Source organism: Protopterus annectens, chromosome 1.part1 (assembly GCF_019279795.1).
Source record: "Protopterus annectens isolate FY-2018-M chromosome 1.part1, PAN1.0, whole genome shotgun sequence".
NCBI classification, from domain to species: Eukaryota; Metazoa; Chordata; order Ceratodontiformes; family Protopteridae; genus Protopterus; species Protopterus annectens.
This window is the reverse complement of record NC_056726.1, coordinates 1,422,352,694-1,422,377,059: the sequence shown is the minus strand read 5'-3', so window position 1 is coordinate 1,422,377,059 and position 24,366 is coordinate 1,422,352,694. Positions and strand designations below refer to the sequence as shown.

Genomic DNA, 24,366 nt, shown 5'->3' with positions numbered 1-24,366 from the left:
GGGGCACTACATAATGCATGCTCATCTCACCCAGAATGATGCCTCAATACAAACAGAAAATGATTGACTTTAACAAATGGCTTAGTTTCTGGTGTCATTCTAAGGGGATCCAGTAGCTGACAGTCTGGGAGGACATGATTGACAGATCACGATGCTTTGCCAGAGATGGCCTTCATCTTTCTCTGTCTCTCCTGGGCTTCAGGCTTTTGGAAAAGCCTCTTTCCTCCCCCAGAGTGCCTTTTTTAGGCAAAGTCATGAGCACAAAATTACCAACATGAAAAATTCTTCTAAATGAAATGTAAAGGTCATACTGCTAAACGCTAGGAGTCTTAGCATGAAACTGCACTCATTGCAAGCATTCCTTGCCCTGGAGGATGCTGACATTTGTGCAGTTACCGAAACCTAGTGCAAAGCTGAGGAGAGCACACCAGCCTTACCAAATTACTCATCCTGCCATGCTTTCAGACCCCAAATGGAGGGCTACAAAGCCAAAAGAAGTGGAGTTTCAATATTTATCAAAGGCAAGCACACCTCCAGGCTGGGGAAACAATATGACACACAAGAGATACTCCAAGTGCAGTTGACTGTTGACAAAACACCTATTCAAATAGTTATCTACAGACCCCCAACCATGCCTCAGGATGCCCACTCCACCTATCTGGACTTTCTTGACTCCATCAAGATTCAACCCTCTACCATGATCCTGAGTGACTTTAACTACCCAACCATAGAGTGGAAGACCTATTCTAGCCCAAACATGAATGCCCAGAGATTCCTTAACTTCATCAATGCCAGTGCATTGGATCAGCTGGTTGACACCCCTATGAAAGGTGAAAATATCCTGGACCTGGTCCTAACCAACATGAGTAGCCACTGTAGCACTCCTACAGTGTCATCCTCCTTGGTAAGATCCGACCATAAAACGACCACTTTTGAAGTCACCATCTCCCACCTGACTCCTCCCTTGCCAGGGTCAAACAAAAACACTTTTCCAATGCTGACTACAATCTCCTCAGAGTAAGTATAAGCAGCTTCACAGCCACCATCCTTTCAGCTGAAACTAACTCTAATGTCCAAGCCTACACCAAAAAACTATAAGAGCATCTGCATAGCTGTATGGACTCAGCAATGCCTGACAGGACCAAATCATCTTCCTCAAGGAAGAGTAAACCTGTCTGGTGGACAGTAGCAATAAACAAACTATATAATAAAGGGAAAATATTGCTGTCCAGGACCAAGAAGGAGCAGGTGCAGGTTGGAACAATCTCTCCTTTGTCTGAACAAGCAAATAAGGTCACTGGTGAAATCCTCTAAGGCTAACTTTGAGTCCAAATTGGCCACATCCACTAAGGACAATCACAAGGCCTTCTTCACATACATCCACAATCTCAAAGGTAGCACCCAAATCTGTTCTGAACTGGTGGTCAATAACACCACATAAGCAGACAGATTCAGTGAAAACTTCATCATTCTGTCCCCCATCTGTAAACCAGGACATCTCCAGTACTTGCCCCCCTCCCATCATCACCAGGGAGCAGGTCTTCAATGCCCTCTCAAAGGCAAAAAATACAGTCTCCATGGGACCCATTAACATCCTTGGTTGTATCCTACATGAACTTAGGCATGAGCTCTCAGCTCCATTAGGCACCCTATTCAAACAAAGCCTAAACACTGGCTTTGTCCCAGTCGAATGGAGGACAGCCACTGTCATGCCTCTATACAAAGGAGGATCATCCACTGACCCAGGCAATTATAGGCCCATCAGCCTAACTAGCCTGATCTGCAAGGCCATGAAATGCATTGTCATGGACCTTATAAACAAGGACATTGGCAACCTCCAAGTGCTTGACCTCACACAGTTTGGTTTTGTCAAAGGGAGTTCATGCCTGTTAAACTTGGATGACTTCTTCAAAACAGTCACCAAAGCCATGGACCAGGGGAAGACGGTGCACACCACCTACCTTGACCTAGCCAAAGCCTTTAACACTATTTCCCACTTGGGCATAATAGATAAACTTTCGCAGCTAGGCATCAACCTATATGTTATCAGATGGGTAGCTAACTGGCTCATTGACAGAATCCACTCAATAAAAATAAGGGAAGCCACCTCTAGTAGTAGACCTGTAATGAGCATTGTACCCCAAGGATCAGTCTTGGGGACTCTACTGTTTGGGATATACTTTTCTGAGGTGCAAGCCAAAGCCAGTGGTCTGTGGCTGTCCAAGTTTGCAGATGACTGCAAGCTGGGTGCTGTCTTAAATTACCCTAGTGAAGTGAACAGCTCCAAAACGGCCTTGCCCAAAGTAATGACTGGTGCCACAAGCATGGCCTCAAACTGAATGCCAAGAAATGCACCATTTTCCCCTTTGGGGAAAATGGCATTCCCACTAATTATCACATTAATGACAGCGTACTAACCATGCAATCAGTTGTGAGGGATTTCAGCACCCAGGTTGATAGCAACCTGAGTTTTGATCACCACGTTGCCTCTGTTGTATGGAAGGCTTTCTAAATGGCTCACCTCATAAATATGGGTATTTCATACATGAACAAGGAGGTCATAACATCCCTGTACTCCTCCCTTATCGGACCCATTATTGAGTGCAATGCACCCTTTGGCATGTACTTTGCCAAGCACATGCAGCAGGTGGAGAGACAACAGAGGTTCCTGACAAGGAAAATCCAGGGTCTCAAACACCTATCCTGTACAGATAGGCTAAAAGGGTCTATTTTATATATTCGAACGATTAAATGTTCGAATCACTAAAGATCGAACTTTAGTGATCAAACATTTAAATGTTCGAATATATTAAAAAAAAAAAAAAGAAAAACTAAACAGTGTAAGCAGGGGGCAAGTCCCCCTGCACCCCCCACATGGGGGGCTGCATACCCTACCCACCCCTCTGCTACTTAAATATACCAACTCCAAGATCGAGGTCCAGTGTAGGAAATGGGAAATTGTCCATTTCCACACTGTTGCACACAGAAGTGCGATCTCAGAGTTGGTATATTTAAGTAGTGGGGGTGTGGTAGACACAGCCCCCCACATGGGGGGTGGAGGGGGGGCTTGCCCCCCCTGCTTAAACCCTTTACTTTTTTGTTTTAAATATTCACTTTTAATATATTCGAACATTTAAAAGTTCTGTCACTAAATTTTGATCTTTAGTAATTCAAACTTTTAAGCGTTTGAATATATGAAACAGACCTAGCTAAAATACCTGTCCCTCTACTCAATCTCATACAGAGTGCTCAGAGGTGACCTGTGTCTGGCATACAAGGCCATCTCAGACCCAGCCTTGATAGAGTTGCTGCATATCTGTAAGTCATACTCCACTCGCCAAACCACATACAAGGCCTCAACCTGGACTGTGACATTAATAGAACTTGATGGTGGGATAGATTTGTGTCCCAAAGACTCCCCCCATCTGTGGAATAGACTCCCTCTCCATGTCAAGCAGAGTGTCTCTCCAGCCCTCTTTAAGAGGAACCTGGATGACTGGATGGGAAACAGAAAATACACCCCTAGGATCCCACCTGTTTCCCTGCTGGACAGTGGAAACAGGTGCTGACTTTGTGGGAACAAGGGTGAAATTCCTGGCTAGGCTTATAATGGCCTCTGGAACAAAAGCCTAGTATCATCCTATGAGCCTATGATCCTATGAAAAGGGGTTATAGAGGTGTACATACTCTTGTCTCTTGGAGTTCTGTGATCAAATATATCAATCAGGTAGTAATTACTGTAACCTTGAAATGACTTTACTTTAGTCTATTTATAATTAGTAAAGGGATGCAGGGGGCAAAGCCTTCCACAGAGATGTGATAGAAATTGCCACCCTAAGAATTTGCTTTCAGTATGAATGGCTTATTTTTTCCACAATTGTGTGGTTTTATTCCAAACTAATGAAAGATATGCAGGGTAGACAGTACTAGGGGTGATACCAATTAGTGTACCTGCACCTTGAGAATGGATAAGAATTTAGTCACTGACCACCGTTTTAGAAGAAGGGCATTTATAAGGTTGATTGTATGCCTGTATGGATGAAGCAGACTACTGATAGAGTTCATAGGCTGAGACAGCATCATTTCTGTTCATTGTTAGTCTCATTAAATATCTCATGAAGGAGCCGTGAATGTTTGTGTCAAAGTGTGAAGAGTAGGATTAGGGCACCAGAATATTTTTGGTGGTGTATTTGAAAAAGACTTCACACTAAAATCATTGACAAAAATAGTATCTGTAATGGATACAAAATTTATTCACTAAAAAAAAATGTTATTTTCATTTAGGCATATATTTATGAGGCAAGTGAATTGATCTGCAGACACTTTTCAGATAGACCCTTAGCCAAAAGTGTAGCGGCGTATATAGTATATATGGATAGTTTTCACTGTGGATAGTTAGCCAGCATATTTTTAAGATTAAACTAGAATACATAAGTTCATAGGTTCATACATTGGAGAAAAAAAATACACAGGCCCAGTGTTTACATTCATAGTCCATCTAAACTTAAGAGTTCTCTTTTCAGAGTCTGGCTTGAATCCAGTGCAATCCAAGCACATTATAAGTACTTCCACTCATTTTGCTCTTGTATAACTTAGTTTGACTGTGCTGCTGCTATATTTCATATTATGTGTTTATCTATTTGCACTTTATTGTTGTAAAGTACCTTTGTATTTCACTGACCTCATTGCTGGCTGCTGGTCTGTTGATTCCTTTTTATTAGAATGTTTCCTAGTTTAACCAGTTGTTGATAACTTAGTTCCTCAGTGCTGAGCTTGTCTTTGTGATTCTGCATTACGGAGTCTCTGGACTGTACTCTAGTGGCAGTGTGTGTGTGTGTGGGGGGGGGGGGGGGGGCTGTCAGGTCTATTTTGAGTTGAGAATCATAGAGAAATATGTTTGAGTGTGACCCTTTGATTAGTCACAAGGCTTCTTTTTGTGTTTAGTCAGTTTGTTGTGCCTGTATAAAGTTGGCCTGTTTGCACAGTTCTTGGCTCATTTCCCTAGAGCACACAAACACTTTGTGACAAATGCTGCTGTTTCCATTGAGATTTGATTGGCTCTAGTGCAATCCAAGCACAGGATAGGTACCTTGTTTTTGCACTTATATAACTTATTTTGACTGTGGTGCTGCTGTATTTTCATATTACTTGTTATCGTTCATTGCACTTTATCACTATAAAGTGCCTTTGCATTCTGTTCACATCACTGATAGCTCTAACTATTAAGTCATTTTTATTAGAGTGTTTCCTGGATTAGTCAGTTGTTTGTAGATTGGAATCTTTGGCCTTTCTCTTTGTGATTCTAGTTTAAGGACACTCAGGACTGTACCCTAGTGGCAGTGAGGAGTAGTATGGTGTATTCTGAGTTGGGAATCAGAGAGAAATACGTTCAAGTGTGACCCCTTGATTGGCCACAAGGCGATTTTGTGTATTTAATCAGTTTTCTTTGCCTGTATAAAGTTGTCTTCTTTGCATAATTCTGCTCATCATGCAGCAAGTTTTAGCAGTGCCTTGTATAAACAAAGGCACCTAAAACTGACATTTTCTCTATAAAACTAGACAAGAAACTTGCCCAGTCCCCAGTTATGCAAAGAGAAAATAGCTTACAAAGTGCAAGTATTGCCCTTCAAGTTTTGCTTTATGTACTCCTACTTTTACTTTTTACTCTTTCAACAACATTATGATCAAGAAAAAGGGGACTGTAACCATGGACATGAACTGTACTACCATCTCCACAGACAGATTGTTGGAAATGGGCATCCTAAGGCAATGCAGTAATTGCCTAATGTTTACTGACAACCAACTAATTGTTAAACAAACTGATAACATATGTGACAGGTGTAATGACACAATGTCACTTGAGGCAATGCTTTCAAATACAAGCAGTCACAATAACAACCGGGTTGTCAGTAATGCACACAGTACAATACACAGTAAGGATCGGACACATAATGTAATCTTCCTAAACCCCGATGACCTTCCCAGATATTGCATCTACAACAAATAACCTCAGCTGCCCAAAAGCACTCCACTAAAACAACACCCCTGCAATGCATACAGCTACAGCTCACTGAGCCTCAGCTTCTAAACCCATTAGGTAAGCAACCACACAACTCACATTTTTGACATAGGAGGCTCCATTGTGGGAAGCACAGATGTCCCTTTCACCAGGCTGAGTAAGGAGAAAGTCACAATCAGTTGCTATCGGGGCCTGGATCCACCAGATCATGCAGCCACTCGGGTCACTGGATTGCAAGAACCAATATGACTCAGCCATGTGGGTATAAATGACCTGAGATATACCACCCTGGGTTATATGAAAAGAGACATAATGGAGCTCTTAGGTTGTGTCCTATTCTGGTACAAGCCTAAGCACTGGGCAGAATTCTACCTTCTTCAAGGATGATACCACAATATGAAGAGAAGATGATTGACTTTATTATTTGGCTTTGCTTATGTTTCTCCAAGGGAGTACAATACTGGCCAACATGGGAGGATATAATCCGGCAGACTACACTGATCTGACAGTCATGGTCTGCACATGTCCCTTCTAAGCATTTGAATATTGGCTAAAACATTCTGTCTGGCAGTTTGCTAAAAGGATTAGGATTTTTTTAATATAGACAAGTGCAAAGTTATGCATTTTTCAAATAAAATTATTAAACTCGTTTACATGATGGCTTCTCAAATGGAGAAAGTCAAGGAATACAAAGACTTAGGAAAGCTACTAAACATATGAGCCATTTGTTAGGAAAACTATCAACAAGGAATGAAAGTGTATTAACACTAGTATTCAAAACTTATACCAGACCTCTACTGGAATATAATGATTCCTTCTATGCCTATAAAAGGGGACAGCTGAGAAGGCTGGAGGAATTTCAGAGGAAATTTACAAAAAAAATTACAAAGCTGAGTAACATGGGATATGGAACATGATGTGAGGCAGTAAGATTAGTTAGTGTCTGTTATAGTATATTTGGGCTAAATTAATCTTAGCATACATTTTTTATGATCCAGTTCTGCAAAACATGTTCAATTTAGCAATTAATATTGGCATTACAATGCATAAGCATAACAATATGGAGATTAACAGTTTTTGTACTCACTTTCCTCACTTGTCTAGAGGAAAGTAGTTTTATATTCAGGTATGTCCAAGGGTCAGCTCCCAGTGTTCTCTCATGTCTATCTGATGAATTTGGGCATCTTGGGGCAATGTAGCAATTGCCTCATGTACACAGACAACCCTCTTCTCCTACCACCCAACACCACAACCTGTGAGAGATGCACTTATCTAGCCAAACCGGAGGTAAAGCTCTCTCCAATCAAGACTGAACTTGACAGTCAAGAGGAGAAGGTAAACACTTGCACCACACCACACTCATCACACAGTCTCACTAAACCTACACCACCAAAATCCACACATAGAAACACAAAAACATTTGCTGAGGCTCTCAATAATAATCTGCTCAAGCAACAGAGACCTCCAAAGCAGAAACACAAGCAACCTCCACCTCCCAACACAACCCAAATGACACACAACCCACAGACTCAGCGTGCCAATAAACCACAGCCCATAAGGCAAAACAACATACCCAACACACTAGTCATAGGTAACTCTACAGTCAGGCAAACTGATGTCCAACTCACCAGGCTAAACAAGAAAAAGGTTACTGTCAGCTGCCTCTCAGGTGCCTGGATCCATCACATAACTCACGCAGTCAGGTCACTCCACATCAAGTACAAATATGACTCTGTCATTGTCCATGTTGGTGTGAACAACCTGAGATGTACCTCCCTGCATTACATGAAAAGAGACATGGAAGAGCTCTCCGATCTTGTACCCCAGGCAGGCATGACCCTAGCCCTGAGTAGCATCCTGTCATCGCAGAGAATTATACCACAGTACAAGGACAAAATGATTGACTTCAACAATTGTCTAAGCTTCTGGTGTCATTCTAAGGGGATCTAGTATCTGTCTGCCTGGGATGACATGGTCGACAGACCACAATGCTTTGCCAGAGATGGCCTGCACCTGTCAACCCTGGGATTCTGGATACTGGCTAAGGGTCTTGTTGCCCCTATAGTGCATTTTTTAGGCAAGGTTCAAATGACAAATTCACTACCATAACAGGAACAGGCAAGCAAAAACTGAGGGTAATGCTACTCAATGCTAGAAGTCTAAATCTCAAAATGCATTCACTCGAGGCCCTCCTTAAAATGGAGAACATCGATATCCGTGCAGTGACTGAGACCTGGTTCAAGGCTCTAGAGAGCACCCCTGCATTACCAGGCTATAACTCATGCCACACTTTTCGGCCATCTAACCTGGACCAGAACACCAAAGGTGGAGGTGTTTCCATATTCATTAAGGATATCCACAACTCCAGGCTAGTTGCACAGCATAATGCATCTGAGGTTATCCAAGTGCAACTAACTTTGGGAAAAACTGCAATACAAATTGTAGCTTGCTACAGATCCCCCACCATGCCCCAGGATTCCTACTCCTCTTTTCTTTATATACTGGAAAATATTAGGGTTCAACCAAACACCTTAATAATGGCTGATTTCAGCTACCCACCATTAACTGGGAAAACTACTCATGTACCAGTTCCTTTGCTCAATGCTTTCTGGAATTCATAAATTCCAATGCCCTGGATCAACTTATCCACACCCCCACCAGGGACAACAATATCCTAGACCTAGTCATTACCAACATGAGTGACAGGTGTTTCAAACCTGAGGTCAACTCCTCATTGGTCAGATCCGACCATAAGCTAATCACCCGAGATATCCGCATCATGCCCCCACCCACCATAAAAGAAGCCACTGTAAAAAATTTCTCCAAAGCCAACTTCATGCTTCTTAAGACAGAAGTGGCGAACTTCATGACACCCATGCAGATAGACAGTACAGATATGATGGCTGAATCCTACACAAATACACTCTATAAGCACTTACACGAGTGCATGGCATGTGCTATCCCAAACAGAACCAAGATGCTATCCTCCAAAAAAAGGAAGCCAATCTGATGGTCCCCTGCCATAAACAAACTCTTTAACAGGAGGAAGAAATGGTTGCAAAAGAGAGTAAAATCCCATGAGTGGAGAAGCTCCCTGGTCAGCCTCAGTAAGAAGCTAAGATCCCTTATAAGATCCTCCAAATCTAGCTACAAAAGCTAAATCACCACTGATTCTAAGGGCAACCACAAAGCATTCTATAGCTATGTTAAGAATCTCAATGGCAACACCCAGATCTGCTCTGAGTTACAGCACAATGGCACGTAAATTACAGAACCAACTGATATTGCCAACATCCTGGCAGATAGGTTCAGTGTTACTTTGCTCCCCTCTCACCCCCAAAAGGGTCCATATCTATACAGGAAGAAGGCAGAGTCCCTGTAATCTCATCTATGCAGGTAAAAGCTGCACTCCCTAAAATCAAAACACAGCATCCATGGAACTGGACAACATCCCAGGCTGCATTTTAATTGAACTTCAGAATGAATTGGCTCCCCACCTAAGCACCATGTTCAGTCATAGTCTCACATCAGGCTTTGTGCCCACTGAATGGTGCACAGCAACAGTTATCCACTCCACAAAGGGGGAGCCACCACTGATCCTGGGAACTATCACCCTATTAGCCTGATGAGCCTGGTCTGCAAGGCCATGGAACATATCATCATGGAACTCATAAACAAAGATATTGGTAACCTCCAAACTCTGGACCCCACCCAATTCAGACTTGTGAAAGGCAGATCATGCCTTCTGAACCTGATTGACTTATTTGAGGCAGTCACTAAAGCTGTACAAGAGGGTAAGGTGAATCACACAGCCTATCTTGACCTTGCCAAGGCTTTTGACACCATCCCCCATTCTGGAATTATAACTAAACTCACTAAACTAGGTATAAATCCCTACGTCACAAGATGGGTTGCCAACTGGCTCACTGACAGAACCCACACTGTAAAGGTTGCAGACTCCAAATCTGACTTCAAACCAGTGACGAGTGGAGTACCCTAGGGTTCAGTCCTGGGACCTCTCCTGTTTGGTATCTACTTCTCTGAAGTACACGCTAACACAGAAGGCCTCTGGCTAATGAAGTTCACAGATCACTGCAAACTAGGAGCCATAGTCGAGTCCCCAAATGATGTGGACATCCTACAGAAGGGCCTCACTGAGACAGATGCCTGGTGTCAGAAGCATGGCCTCGAGCTCAATGCCAAAAAGTGCATTGTCATCCCCTTTGGTAAAAACTCTGTACCCATGAAGTACCACATAAACAGTAGTCTACTTAATGCTGAATGTTTGATAAGAGACCTTGGGAGTAGTCTCTCCTTTGATAATCACATTGCCACAGTAGTCAGGAAATCCTTCGATGTGGCACACCTTATCACAAAAGAGTTCTCATCCAGGAAAAAAGAGGTCATTGTTCCCCTCTACTTGGCACTCATTAGACCCATTATAGAGTACAACGCCCCTTTTGGAATGTACCTCACAAGACATCTGCAGCAGCTGGAAAGGCCACAGAAGTACCTTACAAAGAGGATTACTGGCATCAAACAGATGCCCTACACTGACCGTCTCAAAAAACTCCAGCTTTACTCTGTAGCATATTGCCTACTCTGAGGAGATCTCTGCCGAACATATAAAGCTATGTTAAACCCAGAGCTGTTGGACATGCTACACCTAAAGAAATCCCAATCCCTTCGAACTACATGCTCTAGGGACCTAAACCTTGTCACCACAATAAACAGGACATGCTGGAGGGATATATTCATGTCCCAGAGACTTCCTATACTCTGGAATAAGCTACCCATCTATGTCAAGCAAAGTTCCTCATTAGCACTCTTCAAGGAAAATCATGATGAGTGGATGGGAAATAGGAAATACATCCCAGGGATCACTTCTGTGGCTCTGCTCGACAGAGGCACAGGAAATTAACTTTCTTGGGTGGTGTAAGCCAGGGAACCTTGTTGGCTAGACTTACATAGGCCCTTGGGCTGATAGCCTAGTACATATGTATGAACCTATAATAGGCAATTCTGCGATAAGGTCTCAGTATATTTCTGTTGGAATTACAAACTATGGATTGACATCCCATTTAATGTTAAACAATCTAAGAGCTTGAAAACTTTGAAGAATAATTTAGATACATGGGCTGGTAGAAAAGCCTACATACCATATCTGCAAGAGTCAGCATTTTTTAAGCTGTTTCATGTGGTCCAGTGGTGCCAGGTTTGATTCCCTCAGTCTCCACTCCCCAACTGTGGGATGCTGAGGAAGTCACTTAATCAGACACCGCTCCCTGGCTGAGTCTGAAAAAGGTCCATGGAGAGCTCTGCTCTACCCCGAAAAACAAATAAAAATACATTTCTTTCCCCATGTTGCTTTTTTTATACAATGCCAAACAGAAAAAAACGTTCTGACATAGTGTAACCAACCCAAAAAAATCTAACGGTATTACTGCTCAAAATCAGAAGTCTAAACAATAAACTGCACTTCTTCCAAGCTCTCCTCACCCTGCAGAAGGCAGATTCATGGGCAGTTACTGAGAACATCTCTGCAGTGCTACAATACCTTCCACACATTTAGACCAGCTACTGCATAGCAAGGACTAAAGGTGGAGGTGTTTTGATTTACATCAAAAACAAACATACCAAAAGGATCGTCAAACAGAATGACACTGTTGAGCTTCTCCATGGCTGAATAACTGTAGGCAAAGTCCCACACAACATCTTTGTAAGCAGTATATCCCCATTTATGAACCAGGAAACCCATAACACATACTTAAACTTAGTGGCGACACTCACATTACAATGTAATACCATATGTATGAGTGATTTTTAACTATCCCACTATAAATTTTGAATCCTACACTACCACAAACTTGCAGGTGCAGAAATTCTTGGACTTTGTCAACATGAGCACCCTGGACCAGATAGCCCCTATACCCACTAGGGGCTCAGACTTTCTGGATGTCATCCACTATCATGGGAAAATGCTGCACTCATCCTCTGTGGTAAGGTCACACCATAAAGCTGTATCTTTTGAAATAAAAATAAAAATGGATATCCCTACTAACCCTGGAACATATAGGAACAATGCAACTCCCTGCTATTAAGTGATAACTGACAACATTTTAAGCCCCTCCCATCCCAAACTCTGAAACGCTGCTGCTGATACAGAATTGTTCACAAATACCCTGTATAATTATTTTAATAGATGCATAAAGACAGCTTTACTACTAGGAATAAGCATAAAAAATCAGAAAACAAGCCTCCCTGGTAGAATTTCAACAACAGTAGGCTGTATAACAAAAGGAAGATGATCATAGCAAGAATTAAGAAGAGCAACACCCAGCAGTATAAAAAATTTTCATCAGTTTAAACAAGCAGCTCAGAGGCAAGTGAAGTCTACCAAAGCCAAATTTGAAGTAAGATAGCCTCCCCTGCCACTTGTATCAAGATTATATCACCCCAGATGGGACTGAATCCCACAATCCCTGATTTAGGACACCAATGCCTTATCCATTAGGCCACCAGGACCTAAATGCATACAAACGCTGTTGACTACAGTGAGATTTGAACCCCTACCTATCTACATTTACAAATTATAGAGCAGAACACTTAACACCCATGCCACAGCACAAGTCTAAGACAAGAACAACCATAAGTCTTTCTTTAGCTATGTCCACAACCTCAAAAGCAGTGCAGAACAATGTGCACAACTATTTGTATATGGAGCCACAATGCTGAGCCAGAAAATACAGAAAATCTACTGGCCAAAAAATAATCTCCAGTTATACTCCTCTGTATCTCCCATCCACTCCTCAGGAAATACCATCCAACATACCCCCAGCCACTCCTCAGGAAATAAAATCCAACATACCCCCAGCCACTCCTCAGGAAATACAATCCATCATATCCCCAGCCACTGCTCTGGAAATACAATCCAAAATATCCCCAACTATCACAGGTGGAATTCATGGACTCAAACCATACCCTCCTGTATTACACATGGATATTTACTACTGAAGAGACATTAGTGCATTGGAGAAGTTAATGTCTACTATGGGATACCCTGCTATCTTACCTCCATTACCTACACCATTCAATTTAAAAAATCCCTCAAGGCTCACTTTAGGAATGTCTGGCTATGCTCCTGCAACTCCCCAGGATAAACAATAAATCAACAACCTGTCCTCATCTCAAAGACATATATCCTGACTAACATTTTTGATTCCAACTACATAGAACCAGATAGGAAAACGTAATGTCCTTAGAGTCAGAGGATGTAGTACATCCACAAACTAACAGACAACCTAGCCTCACTGTCTTATGCTACCTATTTTGTATACTTCTTAACTATTCCAATTGTTCTCCAGTTCTACTTTACACTAATTGCACAACCTACAGGAAAGCATTTACTCTGATTGTTCATTTTTCCATGTACTATTGCATTTCAACCTCATTTTCTATGTGCTATGCTATGTGATATTACATCTTAAATTGATTTTTATTTTAAGCAAAAAACAGCACCAAAATGCTTTATATTGTCATCTGGATTTATGATGTTATGTAAATATTATGCTATTATGTATTATGCGGAGCTTTTCTCCCTGGGCCTCTATTGAAAAAGGACCTGTGTCCAGTCAGACTTTCCTGGTAAACAAATATAAAATAAAAAATAAATAAAAAGGATTGTGGAAAGATTGTTTTTATTTATTTTTATTATTTATTTTATATTTGTTTGCCAGGAAAGTCTGACTGGACAAATAGTCCATTTTCAGCAGATGTTCGGGAAGAAAACTCCACATGAAACAATATACAGTTAGGTAGTACATAAGCCAAGCTCTACATGTCTTATTACAGAAAAGACAGAAAGACAAAAAATTTGTATAGTATAATTTCAGGTCTTAGGTAAAACACAGTGTTTGTGATAAATGGAGTGGTGGTCCATTGGATATGTGCTGGTGTTCACCATCTGTGGCAGAAAAAAAAAACACTGCACCAAAATGTCTTTGACTAGCTTTAGAGTTTATCAGCTGTGCATCACTGCTGCAGCCAGTACTTACGGGAATGTTACTTAGTTTTAATACTGGTCATTATAGTTCTAAATAGTGAGAGGCATTCAGGCAATGGAAGTCTCATTATCCTATTACAGTTCCCAGGCTTGCAAGGCTGAGCCTTGAAATTATGAATAAAAAGTCCAAAAGTACAAAAGAACACTGAATGTTCAACATTACTATGTTCCTTTACAGTTGTTCTGTGAAGGGGACAAGCCCCCTTCCGTACCCCTGATGTGGGATTAAGCCGTTCTGACATTGAAATTATATACACTGACTCAGAGATCAATATTCCTTAAAGAAGAAACAACACTCTGTGAAATGGTAGTCTCAGACTTAATATATGTAAATGCACAATTTCAGTCATTCAGTCTCTCTATTTCAAGACTCTCATTAATGAGTCTTAAAATATCAAACAGTTACAAGGATTATCCTTTATTAAACTTATAGTTTCTGGCAAAAAGAAAAATCTGAGGGCTTGCGCAGGTGTAAGCCATTTTTGAATTCCATGGTAGTGCATGCATATTTTGTATGTATCTTAATGGAAAACACACCTGTTACATCCATTGTGTTTACAATTACTATATGTCACTGATACACTAAAAATGTTAATATCAGAAATTATTGTAATATAAATTATTGTCAGTAATACATATTCCAGATCACATATTATAACATTCTTCCATATGAGTCTGATTGATCATTTCATCGTAAACAACAATACTTACCACACTAAAAGCCCAACATGACTTGCATTTCCCTTGATCCTTAATTTCTGTAACACAGTTTTTATCTCTCCAGTCCAACTTTTCTGGAATAGATATGTTGCCATTCTTGCTGACGCTGACAGGTAATCCTCGAACATTCCAAGATAATGTGGGCGTACTTTGAACCATTTCATCTGAGGTCTGCAAAGACATTATCATATTAGATTATCATCAGTAATAGCAAAAGTTCTGAAATGTTAGATAGCTGACAGTTCTAGATAAAAAAAATCACACTTGTGCCACAGCAGGTAGTGGAGAGTTACTGAGTAGATAATACCTAAAGCCCTTTTGAACATCTGTGTTCACCATCCCTACAAAGTAAAATACCATGTGTCATACAGTAGTAGTTTTTATATATTAATTATTGGTCAACAAAATTAATGAAAGACATTCATTTTGCACAACCCTTCAGCAATTTGGTATTATAGCTGAAGGGCAGTTTTCAGCTTTTAGGATTCCAATGAATTTACATACTAGAAATATTAATATAATTTCAGGTTAATAATATATTTTCTAGGAAACAAATTCAATTTGTAAGCAGTCGTTTAATTCATTCAGTTTCTGATTACCTGTTTAATCCACTGCAGGGGTTTGACAGAGAGATCAAGTCCCAGCAGGAAATGAGTGCAAGGTATAGATGTTTCCTGAATTGGATGCCAGCATAACGTGCATATAGGCACACACACACACACACACACACACACACACACACACACACACACACACACACACGCATGCATGCACGCGCAAACACACATACATAACACACTCACGCATGCACGTGCCCACAAACACACACACACACACACACACACACACACACACACATACACACACAAACCTGCAAGGCAAAATATGTGAGAGCAGTAGAATTCAGCTAATCAAGAATTCTAGCTTGGACCTTCTCATTCAGACTCCCCTTCTCCCAAAGCTCACTTCCTATCTACTTGACAGTATTAAGTAGTTTCAGTATTTCCTTTCTATGTACATTTTAGCACTTTGTTATTTACCCATTGGCTGCCATGATCATTGCTTGTCTCTGATTTCACTTTCATCCCATGTCCCTTCAGTTTTGTATTCCAGTATCTTATCATTTATTAAAGATCATGTTTAGAGTCTGCTTGTAATGCCTTACTGTCTGCATACAGTATCTTTCTAGGTATAGTCCTATTTCACTGATACCTTTCTAATCATCATTGTTCTGTTTCTCAACATTTTAATATTGATGTATGTTTTACTGCATTGTGTTAAATCATGCTGAGCTATGTGAGGTAAGAGTATGCTTTTACAGAGTTTTTCTTTTTTTTTTTTTTTTACTGACAGTGACCATGGAGATGGTGCAAATCATTTAGGGGGTGCATCGTTCTTGCTATCTTCTAGTAAAAAAAAAAATTTTTCAGCATTTAACAATTTTTAACGTGTGCCTTGTAGTGCTTTGTAAAATTATGTACACAGGACCAAGTTGGTACCATTAGCACTTCCAGATTCCATCTATTTCCAAAAAGCCTCTGATGAAGTCACATCCCAAGAAAAATGTGTCTTTACACTGCTTGGAACTGACTGGTTATGGTGGATATAACAACTGGAAAAAGAATGGGGCAACCATTTGGAAATAGTAGGTTTTGATACAGGTTGTCTTTTGTTTTGCCTTCATAAGAAATGAATAAGTGATCTGAGTTTCTAAAGGTTTTAGTTCTGTCAAAACAATATCTGAGCTGTCTGTGGACATCCAGAATATAAAGAATCCTTTCTGTTTCTTTTTTAGGTTCTGGAAAGAAGAAGACAGGGAGTTGGATAGTTTGTCTCAAAGTAAACGTTGATATTACTTTAGGAATTAAATCCTGCCTTTGTAAAAAATTAGATAAAGTTGACCCATCATGACAGATTTGCAATTTAGGCACTCTTCTTCCAGAAGTCAGAAGAATGAGCAAAGCTTTTTTCCATTATATGAATCTCAAATCAGCCTGATGAAGTGGTGCAAATGCAGCATGAGTTCATTTTTTTCCAAAGTTAATATCCCAAAGAGAATCCACCTTTTTTCTACGTGGATGGTATGCTAAATCCCTTTCAAAAATAGTCTGACGCTGTCAAATCTATGTTTTTGAAAAGAGAGTATCCTGAAACTCTTTTTGATAATCTTCGGAAGGGTGTGTGGGCAAACAGAGACAATAGATACACACCTATTATTAGCTATGGCCTTGAAAATATTAAGTTGAAAGACAAGACAAACAAAAGTATGGATACTTTTGGCATCACCAATATTGTTTTACATTACTCAGACTCTAAAGACATCCAAAAGTGGTGCGGAGAAATTGGACTATCTTACTTGATGAGGGACTCAAATTCTTCTGGATTTCCCTTCATTCACCTTTAAGAGCAAGCCTAACACAAAATGGTTATTGGAGAAACTGACTGTGTACAGACAGAGTGACCCCTGGACTATAACAAAATGTGGATGTTGCAATCAGTGCACTTTTATTGAAACCAGCTATGAAAGTGACATAAGAGAAAAAATTAGGGGTATGAACATCTGTGGTAAGTTAAATTCCCTATCAGAGAGGTTAGTCTACTTGGCAAAATGTATGTCATGCCCTGCCATCTATAGTGGTAAGACTAAAAATGCACTCTAAAAAAGAATATACCAACACTGTTATAGTATATCCAAAAGGGACAGGAAGAGTGCTTTGATTAGGCATGCTTGTACATGCTCCAATTTCAAGATGTTCACTTTTTGGGGTATGAGCAGGTGAAAGCAGGTGTCTTTGTTGGTTACTGGGAAAACAGACTTCTACATCATGAGATGTATTGGTAGCTGGCTTTAGATGCAGGAAATCCACCCGGATTGAGCAACTATATTTCCATTGTTAGTGAACTTTAAAGAAAAGCTAACAGAGTTTTGGCTTTCTATTTTGATATTCTATATTTATTGTAACCATTTTTACTTGGTTTAATGTGGAAGTGCTGTTTTTTTATGTTTTATTTATTTATTTATTTTTATTTTTTTATTTTTGTGTATGTACACCTTTAAGAACTTTACTTCAATTTGTTCAGCCTGCCTGTTGATTGACAGTTCCTGGGGTGTGGTTTTACTTCTCTGAGCTTTTAAATTCAGTGTTTAGAGGAGTTATAATGGTTCTGAAGAAGTCTTTGTTTAGATGAAAGAGCTTAACTGTGACTTGCAGTGTTTTTACTAATAAAGGGTTGTTTTTTCTTCAACAACTGCAAACTGGAGTGGTTTCTAATTGTTGGATTCATTTTATGTGGCCTTTATCTTCCTGGCCAGTTGTTTGTTCTTTGCATGGATTTCTGTTCCAGTTCCAGGTATTTCTCAGCTATTCTGTGGATGATTTCCAAGTGTCAGGTTTCTTTGCCTCCTTTAATACCTGCTTCATATCCATAGAAAATAAGGTGCCTAAAAGGTATTTATCATTTGACTAGTTAATTGAAATTGTTTTAAGTTAGGGTGTATCAAACAACTCCTGTCTTGTGTGACAAGGTCCAGTCTGTGAGGAGATTTGTGGTGACTGCCCTTAACCATTTCCAAAGAAAAGGAGAACAACAGTTGCCTGGGCCAAAGGAGAGTCAACATAATGATCTTTGGGGAGTCTGTCTGAATCTCCAGTATGACTGTAGAAACAAGGAAAGAGAGGAATGGCATTCAGGAACATAATTGTACAAGAGGAATGAAAATATATTAGGTCTGTTTGCAAGGAACCTTGGAGCATAATTTTTCCAGTTGTTTGGTGTGAGCGAAGGTAAAAAGATTTACTTAAGGTGCTCCCGATCAATCTGTCTTACACCTTCTTAGCTTGCCTGCCACAATGTTTTGCTCTGACAGGATATGTCTACATATGTGTGTGCATGTGCGTGTGTGTGTGTGTGTGTGTGTGTGTGTGTGTGTGTGTGTGTGTGTGTGTGTGTGTGTGTATAAAGATTGCGATGAAATGCTATAGCCAAGACTACCATGGTTAATCTGCACAGAGGATAATATCTGGACCCCCATTTTGTTTATGTACCACGTCACTGTGGTGTTATCTGTAATCAGATTTGACAGCCCTGGAGACAATAGAGACTTGAGAGTATTTCTCACAGCCTACATGCATTTTATGGTTATCTATTTTTGCCTGTCCTTTTTGTTCCAGGGACCCTGCACTTTTACTCCCAAAGACACCAATCCTCAACCAACAATTGAATTGGCTATAGTTACAGACTGTTGGAGCTGAAAGGAAAAATGGGAGACCTGGAGTCACATAAAACTTGTCTCCCTACCAAAGCAGTTCTCTTTTCTCAAATCCCAAAAGTGGAATCTGGACTGTCAGGATATGCTGATGTTGGGACCATGCAGATTTCAGTTACCATTGAATCTTTCTCATATGGAGTTTGGCTAAAATAATCAAGAGAATCATGAATGCCATAAATCTTAGTAGCTTTAGAAATTCCCTTGCTGAAGTCCAGGACTGAGTGGAAAAACTCAGATATAGATTTCCTTTTTCCAGTGGAAGAAACACTCTTAGTGCTAAGGTATCTAGAAGACACCCTAGGTAAAGAATTATTTGGGAAGGAGCCAAACAAGTCAATTGAATGTTCTCTTGAAATCCCAGTCTCTGATGAAGCTCTCTTACCCAAGTGAGAGGTTCATGACACTTTGAAAAAGACTGCAAAGATAAGCAAGTTACCCAAATCAGGGGAAAATGTAAATACCTTGCAGTCTGCAATAAGCTATCACCAGGGCACAACACTTTGTGAACACCCTTGTAGCAGTTGGTAGCCCAAAGGTTAATGCTGAGAACTAGTAGTATAATCCAGGCCCAGAAAATCCTAAGCATTTTGGAATCTAAAACTAAAGGAATTTGATGACAAGAATCCATTAAATCTAGAGTTAACAACAAAAAGGGGAATAAGTGATAACAGGTTGGGAAGGGATAGTATTTTGAACTTTGGAACTTTCACAAAATGATTGAAAAAGGAAAGGTCAGACTGGTTTCCATGATGCTTCTTTCTTTGGTAACAGCTAACTTTAACTTTCTCATAATTATTCTGACCTTTATTGCTGTTTTAACCTACTTGGACAAGTCAATGGAACTAACTGGAGCTATTGAACTGGATTACAATCCTAAAAAAGGAAACAATTCTATGGAATTACTTTGTAAAAGATTTATACAACATTTGTCCTGTGGGAGGAGTCCACTTTGGCGATTCGAATTGAGTCCATCAGCAGATGACTTTGGAGAAGCGGCAGGTGCTTTAGAATGCCTACAACAGTTAATGGATGACATTGAAAGGTATTTCTTCAAGCTAAAGAGACTGCAAGCATAGCGACATCATTTCCAGTACTGCCTGGAAAAGAAGATAGTTCCGCGCGGCTTGCGAGTCTTCAACATGCCAACACAAGGAGCTTACTATCCGGAACTATTAACCCGATGGCAGCAATTGAACCGTGAGGTAAGCGGCAAGTATCTAACATTACTTGTCAAGTTTTTTGAACCCGAGGAAATAAAATTGATTGACAATATAAAAGACAAGCAAGAACTGCTATTTAACAACTTTCCTTCTAGTTTAATAGACCCGCTTTTCGAAAGCTTGCTTGATAGTGTTGCAGCTTTCGAATGTAAGCTTTTACAGCAAAAAAAGAATAAAATTATAAGGGACATGAATTATTTTTGGCTAGGTCACGTCTTTATGTGGCCGAGATGAGGCCAAAATGCTGAGACTTTGAATAAAAAAGAGATTTTGGCTGTTAATCAAACTAATAATGTGAATAGAAGTAGAAATGAAAGAGAGCCAGGAATTCTTAATACTCAAGTTGAAAATAGTATGTGTAATAGCTCTATAAGTACAGATAAAGTAGTGTATATAGTAGATGAACATGATAAACAGAATGCTGAGATTATTACTTCTGATAACATTTCTAATTTTGAATGTGAAAAGTCAAATGAATCCAGTGGTCTCAATAAACAAGATAAGTTGGAGACACATCAGGAGAATTTATATCCAAAAGTGAGAGTGAGAAAATCTCCATTAAAGACATCAGAACTACAACCAGTAGTAAGACCCAAGATAAAAGCAAATATACCTAATACACTATCCCCAATTATTAGTGAAAAATTTATTTTCGGTTACCAGTAAGAACAAACAAAGGAGGGAGGAGGACACGTTCCATGAGTCGGGGAAGTCAAAAAAGGAAATATTCGGGAGAGTATACCCCGAATCAAACACTGAAAAAAATGTGGGGGAAGGGTATGAGTCATTAGGGCTTAATATTTCTTCTTATAAACTCTCTTTAGAAGAGAATGTACTTCTGAAGGACCTGAATTTTATTCATACTACCAGGAGTAAAATGACAGATACCATATTAGATTTAAAAGTTTTTTGCAGAAATATCATGTTAAAGTATTTATATGATGGTTCTGAACATACTGATATGTCTATTATAAGAAAACCTGAGGAAAGGTTTAAGAAATTAAGTAATTTTGTTCCACTGAACCATCCATTGGTGGATGCCTATATGAAAATAACGGAGGAAGATCTGTTTAAATACTATGAGCATGATCTTAGTCATCAAAGAAATATCAGGCATAATTTGAACTATAAGGAAATAATAGCACTAAACAGGCTACAAGCTAATTACTCTATAATGATAAAACCTGCAGATAAAGGGGGCCTTATTGTAGTTATGGATACATTGCACTATGTGACATCAATGGATATGATGTTAAATGATGATACATTTTATAGGAGAATTACATCAGAAAATGTGCATAAAATAGTTATATATGTTACGAATACCCTATTTGACATACACAGAGGAGGTATTATTACAAAGGAAACCTTAGACTATTTATTAGTAAAGGATCCCCTTATTCCTATTATACAGGGCCAGCCAAAGGTGCACAAAAATCCCATGAATCCACCAATGACACTAATAGTAGCAGGTGGAGGTTGGCTCACTGAGCACTTATCAGTTTATATAGAAAAACATCTAAGACCGGTAGTAAACATGAATAAATATGTCCTTAGAGACTCAAAACACTTTTTGATAGATTTATATGATAATTTAAACACACAAAAAAACATAGAAGAAGTAGTGCTAGTAACGTTTCATGTTCAATCACTTTTCACCATTATACCTAATGGAATGGGAATACAATATGTACATCAGTATATGTCTACACATAGTGAGTTATCAACAAAACAAATAGACCTAATTACTTGTTTTCTTGAATTGGTTCTGGAAAATAATTTGTTTATATTTAATGAAAAATTATTTATTCAATGTGAAGTGTAGCTATGGGAACCCCATGCGCCAACAGCTATGGGAAGAAACCATACTGTTTAGTTTAGAAGAATTTAAAACATGTTATTTTTTATCTGTGTTTTGTTGATGACCTCTTCATGTTATGGAGAGGTACTTATAATGAGGTAGATATGTTTTACAATAAAATAAATAACTTAACAGAATGTCTAAAATTCACATTGAATAGATCTATGTATAAAACTGAATATTTGGATCTTTATATAGAAAAGTTAAATAATGGACTGATCAGTACAGGTATCTTTCTGAAATCTAGTTATCGTAACTCTCTATTATTAAGATCTAGTATGCATCCCAGATATATTTTTAAAAACTTGATCAGGGGACAAGGACTGAGAACATCGAGATTGAATAAGCTAGAAGAATGCTTTGATAAGGAAATGAATGACTTGAATAATAAACTCTTGTGTAGAGGGTATACACAAGAGGAAATTTCAAGTAATTTACAAAATATTCCTGCCTTATGCAAAAACATAGCAGCCCCATATTTTGGATAAGAATCTACATGTAGCATTAGACAAACCAACTATTACTAAGATTCCGATGTATTATACATCAGATAATACTAAGTTAATAGAAATATTTAACAAGAACTGGTCAGTTCTACAGGTGGATCCAAAAATTAAAAAGTTAGTGGGCGAAAGACCTTATTTCTTCTATAAAAATAGAAAAAATTTAAAAAGACTTTTATGTTAATCAACAAAATAGAAACTGTGATGAAGAAGAATGGTCCACTACTTCATGTGGTAATTGCAACTTCTGTGAATATATTGACACCTCCACAACTTTTCTCCACCCTGATTCATAGAAGGAATTTGCCATTAAGGCCAAAGCAACATGTAGAATATGTAAGTTAGTGTATTTAGCTGAATGTCAAACCTGCCATTCCTTTTATGTAGGAAAGACAAATAGACAGTTTAAATACAGAATAAGAGAACATATATATCATATCAAGAAAGTTTCTGAACACAATGCAATAGCTAAACATAACCTATGATTAGGAGACACACATACATTCACTTTCAGAGCATTAGAGGTTATTCCTACTAGTATGCGACAAGGATATATTAAGAATCATACAGAATATAGAGAGAATAATTGGATAATTATATTAAGAGCTGATAGAGGTAGTGGTCTAAATGAATGGGCCACACTAAACTGATATTAAATAAGCACAGAAATATTAAATGAAGATAGTGTAGTTATTGATTTATTATTTTTATTTTTTCAATAATAATTTATTTGAACAAATTATTTTATGCAGATGCACTGCTATATATGTATTCTACATACTAATGTCTAAAAGCCCATACAAAATATATTAGTTTAATACACTTATAAAATATATTAGTCAAAAAATATATCTGTTATTAAGGGTTTAAGACAGATATGGGAATAATAATTGTTATTGAAATTTTTTGTCATATATATATATATATATATATATATATATATATATATATAATTTTGCTATGGATATGTGAATGTTTGTCTTGGTTATTGTTCATTCATCCATTTTTTATTTATTCATCTTCATTTATATTTTTTAGAAGTCTGAAACATTATTTGTGTTATAGAAATTTATGTTATAAATATTAGTGATAAAATATTCTTTGACATAACACTTTTGACATATACATGTTGAAAATAGTCAACTCACTTTCTCATAGTAGTACAACCTTAAGGACAAAATGATGTAATGACTGTGATTGGTTAAAAATTATTTGAATTCCTATATATAAAGGAAATTTATCAGCACACAAACTGTTTTTTTGATCTGAAGAAGCTTTTTAGTGAAAGCGCTCATCATTTGTGCAAATAACATTTTATTAGTTTTATATCAACGAGAGACTGCCTGGTTGCTTCGTTTACTACTTCATTCTTATTCTTAAAAAAGAGACCTTTGTCTCTCAGTTAAATGTGAACAAGCTATCCCCTCATTATATTGTATAGACAACATACCACTACAAAATCAAAATGTAGTTAGGGACCTATGAACTCTTTTCACCATAATATGACACCAGCATCAAAACCTGTAGGACTCCTTTTGTTGTATAAGTTGTCTGTAAGATAACACTGTTATGGTAGTCTTGTGTCTTGAGCAACTTTAATTTTGCCCAGCTGTTGAAGTAGTAGCTGCTAGCCCACAGTTTCAAGGTATTCAGTTTCAAGGTATCAGTGGTACCTGTGAGCACACTCCTCAAGCGTATCTCATTATGAGGA

At 38.8% G+C, this 24,366-nt stretch overlaps 1 protein-coding gene across 1 annotated transcript in view; it reads right to left on the bottom strand.

Annotated features, from left to right (window-relative positions):
• LOC122810805 (cathepsin L-like proteinase) overlaps positions 1-24,366 on the bottom strand; it is a 535,051-nt gene that overhangs the window by 444,071 nt on the left and 66,614 nt on the right. Inside the window, exon 3 of the mRNA XM_044082369.1 lies at positions 14,793-14,972. Within this exon, the coding sequence (XP_043938304.1) occupies positions 14,793-14,972 (180 nt within the window). The remainder of the gene's footprint in view (positions 1-14,792; positions 14,973-24,366) is intronic.